This window comes from Rhinopithecus bieti, unplaced genomic scaffold (genome assembly GCF_001698545.2).
Source record: "Rhinopithecus bieti isolate Rb0 unplaced genomic scaffold, ASM169854v2 scaffold_33474, whole genome shotgun sequence".
Lineage (NCBI taxonomy): Eukaryota > Metazoa > Chordata > Mammalia > Primates > Cercopithecidae > Rhinopithecus > Rhinopithecus bieti.
In genome coordinates, this window is record NW_016814460.1 from 311,736 (window position 1) to 329,134 (window position 17,399).

The following is a 17,399-nucleotide window of genomic DNA, read 5'->3' on the forward strand; positions in this document are numbered from 1 at the left end:
GGCACTGGAAGTGGAATGAGGGAAAAACAATACAGTTGAGAAAAGAAAGAGGAACTTGGGCTGGAAGTCAGAACAAGCAAAAGGTTTAACATAACTTATCTTCAACAGTTCAGATATTTTTAATAACAATAAAATGAGGAAAGCAAGACTCAAAAACCTTCTCATGATTTCTCCCTGTGATGGTTAATCCTTTGGATTCTTTTACCACTTAAAGTGTAAATCACTCGTTTGGCACTTATCACTAATTATGTACCATCAGTTGTATTTTTATGACTACATGGCATATATTCCCTACCAGACTATAAGTTCTTTGAGGGAAGGACTTTGAGCCCACAGTCATCAGACAAAAACATCTATTAATTAATTGATTCCTGGCCAGGCACAGTGGCTCACACACATAATCCCAGCACTTTGGCAGGCTGAGGCAGGAGGATCACTTGAGCCCAGGAGTTCGAGACCAGCCTGTGCAATATAGTGATACCTCGTCTCCACAAACAAATAAATAGGCTGGGCGCGGTGGCTCACGCCTGTAATCCCAGCACTTTGGGAGGCCAAGGCACACGGATCACTTGAGGTCAGGAGTTCAAGATCAGCCTGGCCAACATGGTGAAACCCTGTCTCTACTAAAGACACACACACCAAAAAAAATTAGCCAGGTGTGGGGGTGTGTGCCTGTAGTCCGAGCTACTTGGGAGGCAGAGACAAGGAGAATCACTTGAACCAGGATGGGGAGGTTGCAGTGAGCCAAGATCGTGCTACCGCACTCCAGCCTGGGTGACAGAGTGAGACTCTGTCTCAAAAATAAAAATTAAATAAAATAAACAAAAATAAACAAAATTAGCCAACCATGGTGGCACACACCTGTAGTCCCAGCTACTCAGGAGGCTGAAGTGGGAGGATCACTTGAGCCCAGGAGGTGGAGGCTGCAGTAAGCAGTGATCATGCCAGTGTACTCCAGCCTGTGTGACAGAGTAAGACACTGTCTCAAAAAAATAAAAATAAGTTAATTGATTCCTAAAATCAAGTTGCTGCCAGGCTTAATAGGTGCCTAATGACTCTTTCATCCATTCATTCATTCTATGAATATTTACTAAATTCCTTCTATGGGCAGGCTAACTGCTTATAGATCACTTTTGTTAAACCACTAACCCTGATCCAAACAAAAGTCCCAAACCAACCATGATTTTTTTAGCTACAAGAAGTGCTCAACTTAGAGACATATCCTAGAAGAAGACTAAAGCATTTTTGAGTCCTGATGTTTCCGGAAAGAAGTATCCTCTACAGAGATGATGGCCTTGGCAAAGAGAATGCTTCCACTAACAAAAGGAAAAGGGCACTCACTGTATCTGAATTGGCAGGGTTAATCATGGCTGGGGGGTTGCTGATGAGGCTGAGAAGTTGGGCACTGCGCCACTGCTCAGCCCCCTGGTTCCTTCGGACAAAGAGGAAGTGCAAAGAGAGGAGGGCTCCACTCACAGCCTGTGGGGAAAAGCAAATGAAACCTTAGCGGCAATGATGAGGACAATGTACTTCCGCCTGAAGAATTCTGCACTCTCAGGGAACTTGCCTTTGTGTGAGGCCCAAACTCTTCTGTCAGCTTCTTCAGAGGGTGGTCATACTCCAAGACCATCTGACCCAGACGGGCAAAACTGGGGTCACTAGAAGAAAGCACAACTCTTATGTTTGCATGTAGGATAAAGATATGTGCATAGGCTGGCACTCCCCACCACCTCCAAAGATATACATACTAAACTGTAAATTACATATAAAGATACCCCCCTCCAAGCTCAGGTGTACTAAGCTATGGCTAAATAGAACCATTTCATTTTGGGCAGGTCCATGAAATTTTCTTCCTTATAAGCACCAAAAATAGGGTTGGACACATGATAGGTACTCTATAAATCTGTTAATTCGTTCAAAATCAAGTAATATGCCTAGATCCAAATCATTATACAACCCAAAAGGATATATAAATATCCAAAGCTAATGGGTAAGGCATGTGTCTAGGTATCCACGTAGGCACATGGGAACGCACATCATCATAGAACAATGTGCTACGACCCACACTGATTCCTCTAGTTTTCATGTTTTCAGCCCTTAAATACTTATATTTGCACTAATGGAAGGGGACAGAACTGCAGACAATTCACAATCCATTTATATGTGGCTTCAAATGTATTATCATGCATTAGTTACTTCTAATGGATTTACCTCATTAGTATTATTCCTACCAACACTAAAAATAATTTTCTTTGCCTTTTGTAATAACCTGAAAATCAGAGTAGAAGCAAGTTCAGGATTAAAAATTGTTCAGAGATGATGCAAATTGGATAATCCACTAGCAGATATTCAAGAGTTAACCACAGTTGTCTCTCAGTATAGGCAGGGAGATTGGTTCTAAGACTCCCACGTATGCCAATATCCCGTGCATACTGAAGTCCCGCAGTCAGTCCTGCGGAACCCACACCATTTGAAAAATCAGCCCTCTGTATAGGTGGATTTCACATCCCACGAACACTACATTTTCAATCCATGTTTGGTTGAAAAAAATCTATGTATAAAGTGGACCCGTGTAGTTCAAACCCGCGTTGTTTCAGAGTCAACTGAATATGTAAAAGTATACCTTATTTTGCCTGGGTCAATGTAGATTAGAGATTCTCATATAAGAAATCATGGCATCAATTTTCTTTGCATGAGGGACTCTCTACACCATAGCACCATGTGTGAGACTCTTTATACAATATTATCCCCTTTACTCACCCATGCCCATGCAGCATCTCATGGGCACAATTGTACATGCCAATGAGTATCCGTCGATCTTCAATCCGTGACAGAAGTAAAATAACTGAGGTGTAAGTCACAATCAAGTCCAGGTAACTCCGAGTGAAATCAAAGTTGAGATTCTACAAGGAAAATACATAGGAACCCAAGGACAGCATGGCCAATTAGCCTGGAGCTCCTTCTTTCCCCAACCACTCTGGACAGTGTTCAACAGATTCTGAGTGAATCTATTTAGAAGTAGGAACGGACAGGATTGAAAAGAAGAATAAGAAAATTGGAACAAAATCAGGGGCTAAAAGTGAGCTAAAGATACAAGGAGGCCAGGAAATAATGTAGCTTTTAGGACATAGAAAAGGTGAAGAAGGTTTTTATGTAATTTTTTAATTAATTAAATCACATTGCTGATCTGCTTAACATGTAAATACATTTTCACTTCAGTACTTTTTACAAAACAATTATAGTCCTGAGAAGGAATAAACAAAACAGCCATCCTTCCAGTCCCTTCCCACCCCATCCTGCGACTAGACCTAGACCTCCCAACCTAGACCTGGCCTTTTCTTTGACTCTACGATAGAAGAGATTGCAAAGGATCTTACGATATCAAAATGGCATTGGCAGGCATCAATGGTGTTGAGAAGTTCATATACATGATCCTGGGGGTGGAAATGAAGACAAGAATTAATAAAAATCAAAGAGAAGGTGACGTACTACCAGAACTTGAGCGAAAGGGACCTCTTCCTTAGAGGTCCTAGAAAGCCACCAAGTAACAAAAGAAAGTCACTGTCAAAAAGAGAGAGGAAGTTCCTCCTTAGTAAGCCACCAGCAGGCCCCTATCAGCTACACTGCCAAATGCCTACATTTCCACAGGCACAACTATTTTATTACACATGCTCTTCCTGAGCTTATCATCCCTGTGTCCTATTCCTCCAAATTAAAAAAGGTTGCAAAATGTAGATTATGTAATAGGTAGTTTCAAAAATGCCAAAAATCAAACCATTTGTATTGACAAACCACAAAGTGAATCTGTTCCTGGATTCTATCTCCTGTTCTCAGGAGTTAATCATTAACAGATGGGAATACTATCCAATTTTCCATGAGTTTCTATTTACTGACGGTTCACTATGTGTGAGGTACTTACTAAGTAATTTGCATATATTTCATTTAACTCTCATTCTAGTATGACAGGGATTCTTTTCCTTTTCACACATAATTTTACCTAAATTAATATGCACTTTTATTGCAGACACATCTTTCCCCCAACATCAGCACCCACCCTCCATCCTGCAGAACGCCCAAGTAAACCACTTTAACAACCTGATATTATTTTTCTTATAATAATTTCTTATTGTTCTCCCTATTTATATAATACTATTAGATTAAAAAAGGAAAAAGAGTGAGAGAGAGACAGGTTTTTGGTCATTATTTGTGTTACAAAATTGAGATAATATTATGCCCTGATTGTCAGTTTGCTTTGCTCATTCACTCCTACTTGCCAAAAGTCCTCAGAGTCATCTCCTAGAGCACGAATGCATTCTTTTTCATAGCTGCATAATAGCCCATGGTATACCACAATTCATTCAGCCTTTCTCCCACTGATTCTTTTGTTCCCAGTTCCTAGCCTTATCCACTGAATATTGGTACTTTCATTTCTAAAAAAGTAAAATTGATAGATTAAGGAATATATATATATATATACACACATTTTTTAATATGTTGCCAAAAGATTTGAACAGGCACTTAACACCATAAAAAAATATGAAGCCAAGTATGGTGGTTCACACCTGTAATCCCAGCATTTTGGAAGGCTTGAGACCAGCAGTTCAAGAGAGCCTGGCCAACAGGACAAAACCCCATCTCTACTACAAAAAAAAAAAAAAATTAGCTGGGTGTGGTGGCACACGCCTGTAATCACAGCCACTCAAGAGGCTGAGGTATGAGAATTGTTTGAGCCTGGGAGGCAGAGGTTGCAGTAAGCTGAGAGGTAGAGGTTGCAGTGAGCTGAGATCATGCCACTGCACTCCAGCCTGGGTGACAGAGCGAGACTCTGTCTAAAAAATATATGTATATAAAATAAGCACATGAAAAGATGCTCAATGATATTAGCCATTAGGGAAATACAAATTTAAACCACAATAAGATACCATGACACACCCACTGGAATAGCTAAAATTTAAGTCTAATAATAGCAAGTACTGATGAGAATATAGAGAAACTGAAGCTCTCATATATTACTGGTGGGAGGATAAAATGGAACAACTCTGAAAAAAAGTTTGGCGATTTCTTATAAAATTAAATATACTCTTACCATGTGATTCAGCAATTCAACTTCTAGATTTACCCAAGTGAAATGAAAAATATGTCCCTACAAAGATTTGTACTTGAAAGTTTGCAGCAACTTACGCATAATGGCCAAAAACTAGAAACAACCCAAATGTCTATCAACAGGTAAATGGATAAATCGCACCCATACAATGGAATAGCTCTCAGCAAAAAGTGGGACTGAGGCCGGGCACCGTGGCTCATGCCTGTAATCCCAGCACTTTGGGAAGCCAAGGTGGGTGGATCACCTGAGGTCAGGAGTTCGAGACCAGCCTGACCAACATGGAGAAACCCCATCTCTACTGAAAATACAAAATTAGCCGGGTGTGGTGGTGCATTCCTGTAATGCCAGCTACTTGGGAGGCTGAGGCAGGAGACTCCCTTCAACCCGGGAGGCAGAGGTTGCAGTGAGCCAAGATCATGCCATTGCACTCCAGCCTGGGCAACAAGAGCGAAACTCTGTCTCAAAAAAACAAAAAGTGGGGGCAGGGGGACTGAATCAGTGATACATGCAACAACATAGATGAATCTCAGAAACATTATGCTGAGTGAAAGGAGCCAGACACAAAAGAATACATGCTGTATAGATTCCATTTATTTGAACTGCTAGAAAAGAAAAGTCTGTTCTAGAAAGTAGACCAGTGGTTGCCTGGGGCCAGGAGTGAAGGGTAGGGGTTGGCTGAAGGAAAAAAAAAAGGCACAAGGAACCTTTGGAGTGATAGAAATATTAAATACTTTGTAGTGGTGGTTACACAGGCATATACATTTGTCAAAATTTATTAAAATCTGTAGGAAAAGTGTTTCTTACTTATCTTCCCAAAAAAGACTGTGTCTAAATTAACAGATAAGGAAACCAAGGACAAGAGCAGTTAAGAAACTTGCCTAAGACCACAGAGCTAGTAAGGAATGGTACTAGAATTTGAACGCAGAGCTTTTGATTTTCCCTGTATGCTACATGACCTCTGTTTAGGTCTATACTTCCTCATTTGCTAGGAATGCCTTTCTACAACTTCAGCCTACAACCGAATTCCAGTGGAATATAGCTGAAATTCACTTTCAGCCACTCACGTGACCAATGTCACTAAGCAGGTCTTATTCTCTAAAGACAAGAATCAGAAGGGAACAGAAATAACATGTGTTGGTCTATTGCCTGACTATATGCTAAACACCAAGCTAGATGTTGTCCATGCATTATCTCATTTAATTCTCACAGATGTCTCACATAGTAAATCTTATTTTCCCATTTTATAGATAAGGAAACTGGAATTTAAAGAGTTTCTTATCTAAAGTCATACAGTTTGTAAGTGGTAAAGCTGAGATTTGAAACCAAGTCTGTCTAATTCAGTGCCTACTTAACAGTGCATCATACTTCCATGTTCCTATTTCCCCTCCTTTCCTAAACAAGCCATACCAAATACCTTGGGCTCAGAACTTTATTTACAACTGCAGCAACCAAGTGTTCTAAAATCTCCTTTGCCCTTCAACTTTTCTCAGTAAGAGACTTTTTTATGTGCTTCCAACATTCTTCCCACTGCCTTCACCAGTGCCTACCCTCTTCCTAACCACTACTCTCAATTCCACAATGAATACTCTCAGACCTGACCCTCCTTCATACATACATTACAGTCCTTCTTGTCCTCACTTCTCTTCACTATGTGATCTACTGAATATCCTGGATTTGCTTCCTAGGGTAGGCACAGAATACATTATTCTTGTATCATCTGAAAAAATACTATAACGCCACCACAAGTTTGGGTTGCTCAGAGGGCTAAAATTTGCATTATTTCTTGAATACATAAATAATACATGTTTATTGTAGAAACACTAGAAAATACTGACAAGTTTAATTTTAATTTGTTTTGTTAAACTATAATCCCACTGATCAGGAATTCCAATCTCCTTTATGTGCATATTTACCTATGCAAATATACATTTTAGGGACATCTTACATCTGTCTTAAACTGTACTGCAATTTGCTTTTACATTAAACAACGTAAGATAAACATTTTCTATACAAATTCATATAAAAAATATATTATTGGCTGGGTGCGGTGGCTCATGCCTATAATCCCAGCACTTTGGGAGGCCGAGGCAGGTGGATCATTTGAGGTCAGGAGTTCGAGGCCAGCTTGGCCAACATGGTGAGACCCCCCCCCCCATCTCTACTAAAAATACAAAAATTAACCAGGCGTGGTGGCATGTGCTTGTAATCCCATCTACTCAGGAGGCTGAGGCAGGAGACTCAGAAGGCAGAGGCAACAGTGAGCCGAGATTGCGCCACTGTACTCCAGCCTGGGCAACAGAGTGAGACTCCGCCTTGGAAAAAAAAAAAGAAAAGAAAAAATATATACGTATATGTGTGTGTGTATATATATATGTGTGTGTGTGTGTGTATATGTATATGTGTGTGTATATATACGTATACTTCAACAGCTACAGAATATTCATTTGTGGGCACATACTCTAAACTTTTAACCAAACCTTTATTTATTGGATATACCAATTATCACATTGTAATTATCATAAATAATGCAATGGAGTATATTCTCATACATATGTCTTTTTTATTTCCCCAAGTAAAAATTCTGTTTCCTTATGACAAATTTCTGAAGGTAAAATTACATTAATTTTTAAAATGTTTAAAATACCTTATCAATTTTTCTTTCAAAAACATCATATTAAATAATTTTTATTTTTTGTTTATAAAAATAATACATGCTCATTGTTTAAAATTCAAATAAAATATCATTCATGTAGTATTGCTACCAAAAACTGTTACAATAAAAGAAATTCAAATGGAAGGATATTCTCAAAAATAACTAGCCTGGACTCTTCAAAAGGGTCAGTGTCATATGAGACAAAGGCCGGAAATCATTCTAGATTAAAAACGAAGGAGACATAACTAAATCCAACGTATTATCCTTGAGACAATTGGAGAAATGTGAATATAGGCTGTATATTAGTTTGGGTGGGGTTTTGTTTCTTTCTTTTTTTTTTGAGACAAAGTGTCACTCTGTCACCCAGGCTGGAGTACAGTGGCCGATGGCACAATCATGGCTCACTATAACTTTGACCTCCCAGGTTCAAGCAATTCTCCTGCCTCAGCTTCCTAAGCAGCTGGGACTACAGGCACTCACTACCACGCCCAGCTAATTTTTTTTTTTTTTGGTGTAGATGGAGTTTCACCATATTGCCCAGGCTGGTCTCAAACTCCTGGGCTCAAGCAATTCATCCCTGTCAGCCTCCCAAAGTGTTGGGATTACAGGCGTGAGCCACAGCACCTAGCCATAATGTTATATTTCCTGAGTATGATAATTATATTAGGGTTGGGTAAGAAAATATTCTTGCTCTTAGCAGATGTATGCTTAAGTATTTGGGAAAGGAAATGTCATGATGTATGTAGCTAACTCAAATAGCTCATTAAAAAATAGAGAAGGGTAAGAAAATGTGGCAAAATACTAACAATTAGGAGATCCAGGAGAAGAGTATAACAATACTCATTGTACTATTCTAGAAATTTTACAGTAGGTTTGTAATAAAATATTGTGGAAAATACTTGAAATTTTAAAGCTCAAATAATGCAAAGATATATAGCTTATACAGATTGAGCTTCCCTAACCTGAAAATCCAAAATGCTTCAAAATCTGAAACCTGTTGAGCACCAACATGACACTCAAAGGAAATGCTCATTGAAACATTTCAAATTTCAGACTTTGAGATTAGGGATGCTGAACTGCTTAATGCAAATATTCTGAAATCTGAAAACATACGAAATCCAAAACACTTCTGTTCTCAAGAATTTTCCATAAGGAATACTCAACCTGTATAGAGAACTCCTAAATCTCAACACACACACAAAATCCAATTCAAAAATGGTCAAAGAATGAAACAGACATTTCTTCAAAGAAGATATGTAAATGGCCAATAAGCCCATGAAAATGCTCATTATCACTAATTATTAGCAAAATGCAAATAAAACTTAGATGAGATAATACCTCACACCCCATTGGGATGGCTACTCTCAAAAAAATGAAATAACAATTGTTGGTGAGGATGTGGAGGAAATATAGCCCTTATGCACTGTTGGTGAGAATGTAAAACAGTACAGCCACTATGGAAAACAGTATAGCAGTTCCTCAAAAAGTTAAAAATAGGCCAGCACTGTCCAGACTTTGGAGGCCGAGGTGGGTGGATAGCTTGAGCCCAGGAGTTTGAGACCGCCCTGGCCAACATGGGGATACCCCATCTCTACAAAAAATTAGCCAGGTGTGGTGGCATGTGCCTTTAGCCCCAGCTACTCAAGAAGCTGAGGTGGGAGGATCACCTGAGCCCAGGAGGTCGAGGCAGCAGTGAGCCGTGATTGCACCACTATACTCCAGCCTGGGCAACAGAGTGAGACCCTAACTCAAAAAAAAAAAGTTAATAATAGAATTATTATATGATCCAGCACTTCCACTTCCGTGTGTGCAACTGAAAGTATTGAAAGCAGGGTTTTGAAGATATATTTGTACACCCATGTTCATAGCAGCATCATTTACAATAGCTAAAACTTGGAAGCAACTTAAGTGTTCATCAACATATGATCAGACAAGCAAAATGTAGTATAATCATACAATGGAATATTATTTAGCTTAAAAAGGAAATTCTACAATATGCTACAACAGGGATGAACCTGAAGGACATTATGCTAATGAAATAAGCCAGTCACAAAAAGACAAATGCTTTACGATTCTACTTATATAAGGTACTTAGAATAGTCAAAATCACAGAAACAAAGTAGAATTGTGATGGCAAGGGGCAGGAGAGAAAGGGAAATGGGGAATTACTGCATAAAGGGTAGAGAGTTTCAGGTTTACAAGATGAAAAGATGGTTGCACAACATTATTAATATACTTAATACCACTGAACTATATACTTAAAAATGATTAAGATGATAAATTTTGTATTACGTGTATTTTACCACAATTTTTTCTTTCTTTTTTTTTTTTTTTTTTTTTTTGAGACGGAGTCTCGCTCTGTCGCCCAGGCTGGAGTGCAGTGGCCGGATCTCAGCTCACTACAAGCTCTGCCTCCTGGGTTCATGCCATTCTCCTGCCTCAGCCTCCCGAGTAGCTGGGACTACAGGCGCCCGCCACCGCGCCCGGCTAGTTTTTTTGTATTTTTTAGTAGAGATGGCGTTTCACCGTGTTAGCCAGGATGGTCTCGATCTCCTGACCTCGTGATCCGCCCGTCTTGGCCTTCCAAAGTACTGGGATTACAGACTTGAGCCACCGCGCCCTGCCCACAATTTTTAAAATAGAAAAAAACATGCATAGCTTAGTAAATTGAAGCCAGTCATAATCCCCAAAGGTAGTTATTTTTAACAATTTAATGTAAAATATTCCAGATCTTTCCTAGGTATTTACTAAATACATATATACATACTCTTTTAAAATAGAAATGTGATGTATCATATACTATTTTATCATATACTAAATTTGCTTTCATTTAACAATATAACTTAGATATCTTTCCATATCAGTACATCTCTCTCATTTTTTCAAGAACTTGTTTTAAGCAAATACATGAACATCTAAAGAAAGAACAGCCTCTGAAAGACCTTGCCTATGTTGGAAAGGGCTCAAGAGAGCTCACCCGAAATTCCATAACATCCACAAACGACTGGTAGTAGTTGGTGAGGAATCTAATTATCTCGGCTTTTTCACGATGTACTGGTCCTAAATGTTGCTGAGAGAAACACAAAACAAAACAATATAAAAAATGCAAAATAAGAAGACAATTGATCCAAGTAACTCAAGAAGAACAGTGGTTATACCTAAAACATTCTTAAAGAGGGTTGAGGCCGGGCACAGTGGCTCATGCCTGCAATCCCAGCACTTTGGGAGGCTGAGGCGGGCAGTCACCTGAGATCAGGAGTTCAAGACCAGCCTGGCCAACATGGTGAAACCCCATCTCTACTAAAAATACAAAAATTAGCTGGGCGTGGTGGCGGGCACCTGTAATCCCAGCTACTCAAGAGGCTGAGGCACAAGAATCGCTTGAACCTAGGAAGCAGAGGTTGCAGTGAGCCGAAACTGCACTACTGCACTCCAGCCTGGGTGACAGAGCGAGACTCCATATCAAAAAAAAAGAAAAAGAAAAAGAAAGAAAGAAAAGAAAAGAAAAAGAAAGAGGGTTGAAATACACTGACAGACGAAGTTAGAAACTCTTCAATGCTCTGAAGGTCTTTAAACAAAGGAGATTGTCTATCTAGGTAGAATGGTTGCATGTGATCCTGACTAGATATAGAGGGCTAAATGAGAGGAAATTTTAAGGACACTTTCAGATGAACAGATATACTATTTATATCAAAGTCAAAAGAAACAGAATGCAAAGATGCTACAAAGATGGGTGAGAAATCTAGGGTTAACATTTAATAAGGGAAAAGTAGAGCTATCCCGTTAGACGCATAAATCTAAGACAAACAGCAAAGAAACAACGAGTGGGAAACAGAAACAATAAAATACTTGTACCCTGCTGGGCTGATAGAGCTGTCTTCTACAAAAACAATGTTTTCTCTTGAATCTTGCAAAGGAAAGAGGGTGATGGTTTGCTCCAGCTTACCCTGGAAGAATCCCATTTATCTCAAAATTCTCGAGACTTAAAGCTCTACAACGGCCGGACGCGGTGGCTCAAGCCTGTAATCCCAGCACTTTGGGAGGCCGAGACGGGCGGATCACGAGGTCAGGAGATCGAGACCATCCTGGCTAACACGGTGAAACCCCGTCTCTACTAAAAAAAATACAAAAACTAGCCGGGCGAGGTGGCGGGCGCCTGTAGTCCCAGCTACTCGGGAGGCTGAGGCAGGAGAATGGCGTGAACCCGGGAGGCGGAGCTTGCAGTGAGCTGAGATCCGGCCACTGCACTCCAGTCCAGGCGACAGAGCGAGACTCCGCCTCAAAAAAAAAAAAAAAAAAGCTCTACAACAACCTGAAGCCCTATGGTTGAGCCTTGGAAAAGCATTAATAAAAAAGACTACTCCGGCCGGGCGCGGTGGCTCATGCCTGTAATCCCAGCACTTTGGGAGGCCGAGACGGGCGGATCACGAGGTCAGGAGATCGAGACCATCCTGGCTGACACGGTGAAATTCCGTCTCTAATAAAAAAAAAATCACAAAAAGTTAGCCGGGCGCGGTGGCAGGCACCTGTAGTCCCAGCTACTCAGGAGGCTGAGGCAGGAGAATGGCGTGAACCCGGCAGGCGGAGCTTGCAGTGAGCCGAGATCGTGCCACCGCACTCCAGCCTGGGCAACACAGCGAGACTCTGTCTCAAAAAAAAAAAAAAAAAAACTACTCCATCCCCTGCCAAGTTTGAAGAGAGGCATCAAAAGAGGAGAATTACAGCCATTCAAGTAGAGAGTTACTTCAGAGAAAGGAGAGAAGGACCAAATTCTCACCGTGCTGTTTCGGACATCTATGTTAGGAAATTTCTTGTTGATATACTTGAGAGATGGTTCCATGGACTTTTCCAGTAGGAAAGGTGGCTTGGATTTGGGGTCTGAGCAAGTCTGCAGAGAGAAACCGTACTATATTTCAACCCTTTCTCCTCCTCCTCCTCAGAAACATACCTCTTATTGCAACATTCATTCTCATAATCTGTCTTAGGAAAAGGCAACCTGGAATCAATTTAAAAAGCATGAGAGGCCGGGCACAGGGGCTCACACCTGTAATCTCAGCACTCTGGAAGGCCGAGGCGGGCGGATCATAAGGTCAGGAGTTCGAGACCAGCCTGGCCAACATGGTGAAACCCTGTCTCTACTAAAATACAAAATTAGCTGGGCGTGGTGGCACACGCCTGTAGTCCCATGTACTCAGGAGGCTGAGGCAGAAGAATCGCTTGAATCCGGGAGGCGGAGGTTGCAATTGAACCAAGATCATGCCACTGTACTCCAGGCTGGGTGACAGAGCGAGACTCCGATAAATAAATAAATAAATAAATAAATAAATAAATAAATAATAAAAAGCATGAGAGTAGGTCAAGAAAAAAGTCCAAGACATTAAGCCAAGTATGTAAGAACTTAATAACAACCTGGGCATTTTGTCTTGATGGGTAGAGTTTAATGTCTGGTTGGCCCAGCACAAAGAGGAAGCTGTTTCCCCGCCCCTCAACTGAAACCGGAAGCAACGAGAAAAGCAGCTGCTCAGGATTTAGACTTTGTACAAGATTCAGTGTCACAGTTTTGTTCACTGAGTAAGTCTCTTATCCCAAAGGGCATTTACAGAATTCATGACAACAGAGAAACCATGTTCCTGGTGATGTGTTTTATTACAAAAGACACAAAAGCTCCCTCCCCCAAAGTCCCCTATTTTCTATGCCAGGAACTCCCCATAAACACCCCTGTCTTTATCTCTTTACTTTCTATGGTTTGCCCAGCCCCTGGCCCACCTCTTGTCACCAGCTTCTTTCAATTCCTCAGTTCCTATTCTAAAACACATACACAAACACACACACACACACACAACCACCGCAGCATGAACTACCCCAGGAGCATCTCAGAAGACACCTACCCTGTTTAATCTAAATATGTAATTATCTATTTTTTTTTCCTTTTAGGGAAGTACTTCCACAGACAAGTTTTTGCCAGAGACCCAGCTTTAGATCTCTTCAGAGTGTAGAGGATCAGCAATAAATAATAAAACCCAGAAGGCTGGACCCCAGACCTTTATCCAAGTTGCTCGGAACACAACCATTTTTTCCCCATCCCCACCCTCACCCCCATCCCCAGAGGAAAGCAGATGCCGTCACTGGGGGTGAGAATCATACCTAGAAAGGGGAAGCCTTGAAAAGAAGCCTCCACTTGTGCCTTCCTGAACTGGCGGGCCCATATAATCTGAGTGATTATGTAGATTATAGTCAGTGGAAAAGCAGTGGAAAAAGGGGGGAGTCTAACTGCTGCACCTGCCTCCTCACGGTTCCCTGCCCAATTATTGCTGGAATAATCAGGACTGGTCCCATTGTTCATGCTTACCTTCTTGATGTTATACATACGGATGAGAACACCCTGACCGCGATCATTCAAGATAGTGAGCTTCTCTGCTAATTTATGCTGGTAAGCAGATGTCAAAGACATGATGGCCACTAAGAGAGAGGAGCACCAGACAGCAACGTCTGATCTTCCCAAACACTTTCAGCTTAGGTGGTGACACCCTCTGGGCAGAGGGACCCAGCGTGGTTGGTGCGCTGGTCTTCTGTTTCCTCTGCAATTGGCTCATGGGTGAAATCAGTCATTATGGCTCACAGGCCCTTAGAGCCTTCTTGTGCTTCCTCTTGCACACTCAGCAGGGGAGACTTCCTCTTTCTGGCTGTGCAGCACTTTTGGTAAGGCTATGAAATGGGTGGAGCTGAGGAGAAGGACAGGCTTTGAAGACTCTTCACAGACTGGCACCAACCTTTTTGGTCTTATGCCCCCATAGGTGTCCTAGACAAAGCTTTACACCAGGTTGGGCATAGTGGCTTATACCTGTAATCCCAGCACTTTGGGAGGACAAGGTGGGAGGAACCCTTGAGCTCAGGAGTTCCAGACCAGCCTGGGCAACATAACAAGACCCCATTTCTGTAAAAAAATAAAATAAAAGCTTTATGCTAGACAAACAAGTATCTACCACCCTACCCCTGTACACCTCTATATTTTCGCTCTTTTATATCCAAGGATGCCTATGAACCTTCGGCCTCATCATCTTTTAGTACCCAGATCAAATCCCATCTTCTCCTAAAGACCCCATCAATGTCAAATATTGTATTAAATTTTATATTGTCAAATATATATATTCCTTGTTATATTTTTATAGTGTATGTTGTATCTCCCCCAACTATAGCATAAGCTCCTTAATGACAGGAATTATATCTAATCCTTTTTTTGTCTTTTTTTTCTTTTTTTGAGACGGAGTTCTGCTCTTATTGCCCAGGCTGGAGTACAATGGCGCGATCTCTGCTCACTACAACCCCCACCTCCCGGATTCAAGCAATTCTCCAGTCTCAGTCTCTTGAGTAGCTGGGGTTACAGGCGCCCGCCATCATGCCTTGCTAATTTTTGTATTTTTAGTAGACATGGGGTTTCACCGTGTTGGCCAGGCTGCTCTCGAACTCCTGACCTCAGATGATTCGCCCACCACAGCCTCCCAAAATGCTGGGATTACAGGCATGAGCCACCACACCCGGCCTCTAATACTTTTTTATATTCCTCACAATGCTCTACTTCAGTGCATTGTACTTCTACAGTACATAGTAATTCTCAAGAAGTACATGACAATTCTCAAAATGTGATCCAGCAGCATCAGCATCACCTGGAAACTTGTTAGAGATGCAAATTCTTAGGACCCGCCCCAGACCACTGAATCCAAAATTCTGGGGTGGGTCCAGGCACTCTGTGTTTTAATAAACCCTCCAGGTGATTCCAATGCACACTCAAGTTTGAGAACCAGTGCTCTAGTACCCTGGTATTTATGGGTGCTTGAGAAACAGACTAATCCCTGTCCTCCGAGATTAGCATTGATAGGTAGGTGAGTCTGTTGTGCGGCCTAGAAGTCTGTACTTATATAAGCACTGTTGTAGGAGGTTTTGTTACAAATATTCCATGCTGAAAAACGCTGATCTAGAACAACACCTCTTGGACACGGCAGTCACTCAATAATTATTCTGGTTTATTTGTTGAATTATTAAGACTAAATTAGGAAATAGGCCCCATGAAGAAGAACCAAATTAATCAAGATTAAAAAGAGGAAATTAGTAATCACCCTTAAATCTTAGAGACTTGAATGAATTTTAGCATTAAAATATTCTTGCCATTCCAATGAGGCCTTAACTCCATAACTCAAGGAAATTTTCAACTCATTTCAACTTTCTTTCAAGACACAAAGCAAAAGGTCCTAGGAGAAATTATAAATCAAAAAGCATTCTCTTCATTTCCACCACCTTGCCAATTCCTTTTCTCGGGTTTTCAATCATTCCCATTTTCCATATCCAGAGTTCCCACTGTCTCAATAAATTCTAGGGAGTGGGAGAAGAGAGACAAGGCTGATCAGCACTATTACTTAAGAAGTTGGGGCCAGGTGAAGTGGCTCATTCTTATAATCCTAGCACTTTGGGAAGCAAAGGAGGAAGGATTGCTTGAAGCCAGGAGTTCAAGACCAGCCTGGGCAACATTGCGAGACCTTCCCCCACCCCTCTGCAGATAAAATAAAATAAAATAGCCTGGGTTAGTGGTACATGCCTGTAGTCCCAGCTCCTCAGGAGGCTGAGGTGGGAGGGTTGCTTGAGCCCAGGAGTTCAACACTGCACTCCAGCCTGGTCGACAGAGCAAGACTCTGTCTCTAAATAAATACATTTTAAAAGGCAAGAAAGAAAAATATACTTGAGTACTATGTTCACTACTTGGGCATGGGTGATGGGTTCATTAGGAGCCCAAACCTCAGCATCACACAATATACCCATGTAACAAACCTACACGTGTATTCCCTGAATCTAAATGTTTTTTAATTTTAAAAAGAAATTTAACATCCATGCTCCAAAGAGAATGTATTTTTAAAAGCAGCAGCAAGATGGCAACACTTAACGCATGAAATTTCAAATACCTCTAAGGTAGAATTTGCATTTTAGGAATATAGAATCTGCCTTCCATTTTATTTACTAAATTGGGTCCCTAGAAAGCTGTGGGCCCGAGGTAATGTGATATTGGTCATGAAGATTTGAATCACCTGCTGTTATCAAAGAAGCCCAGGTTTTACTAAAGCAATTTGTAGGATTTCTACTGGTCTTTTACCTTTACCAAGGAGAATATGGAGCAAGCAATAAGAGGTCAACATCTAGGAAGCTTAGCAGCAGCATGGCACCAGTCTTCGTGAGCTTAGTATAATTCTATCTCTATCAGCTCTTTCTCACTTGCATTCCTTTTTTTTTTTTTTTTTTTTTCCTGAGACAAGCTCTCACTCTGTTGCCCAGGCTGGAGTGCAGTGGCATTATCATGGCTCACTGCAGCCTTGACCTCCCAGGCTCAAGAGATCCTCTCACTTCAGCCTCCTGAGTAGCTGGGACTTCAGGTGCAGGCCACCACGTCTGGCTAATTTTTGTAATTTTTGAGAGTCACCTCGCTTGAATTTCTTGTCTTGATCCTGAAAATGTGGTTGAAGACTCTCCATCCCAAGCCAATCTTGTTTTCTGCTCCTTAATAGATACTCCCCAACTTGGTGGGAACCACCTTCTCAGCCTGCTGTGAATGTGCTATGTTCATGTCTGCCTCTCTGACTTCACTTACGCATGCTTTCC

The 17,399-nt window shown here is 41.1% G+C and overlaps 1 protein-coding gene across 1 annotated transcript in view; it reads right to left on the reverse strand.

Annotated features, from left to right (window-relative positions):
• Positions 1-14,376, reverse strand: part of NCKAP1L (NCK associated protein 1 like) — a 50,739-nt gene extending 36,363 nt beyond the window's left edge. The window contains exons 1-7 of the mRNA XM_017850928.1: positions 14,107-14,376; positions 12,535-12,645; positions 10,735-10,827; positions 3,378-3,434; positions 2,761-2,903; positions 1,568-1,658; positions 1,342-1,479 (exon numbers count right to left, since the gene is read on the reverse strand). Coding sequence (XP_017706417.1) covers positions 1,342-1,479; positions 1,568-1,658; positions 2,761-2,903; positions 3,378-3,434; positions 10,735-10,827; positions 12,535-12,645; positions 14,107-14,208 — 735 coding nt within the window. The 5' untranslated portion in view covers positions 14,209-14,376. The remainder of the gene's footprint in view (positions 1-1,341; positions 1,480-1,567; positions 1,659-2,760; positions 2,904-3,377; positions 3,435-10,734; positions 10,828-12,534; positions 12,646-14,106) is intronic.
• Positions 14,377-17,399: the final 3,023 nt, after the last annotated feature.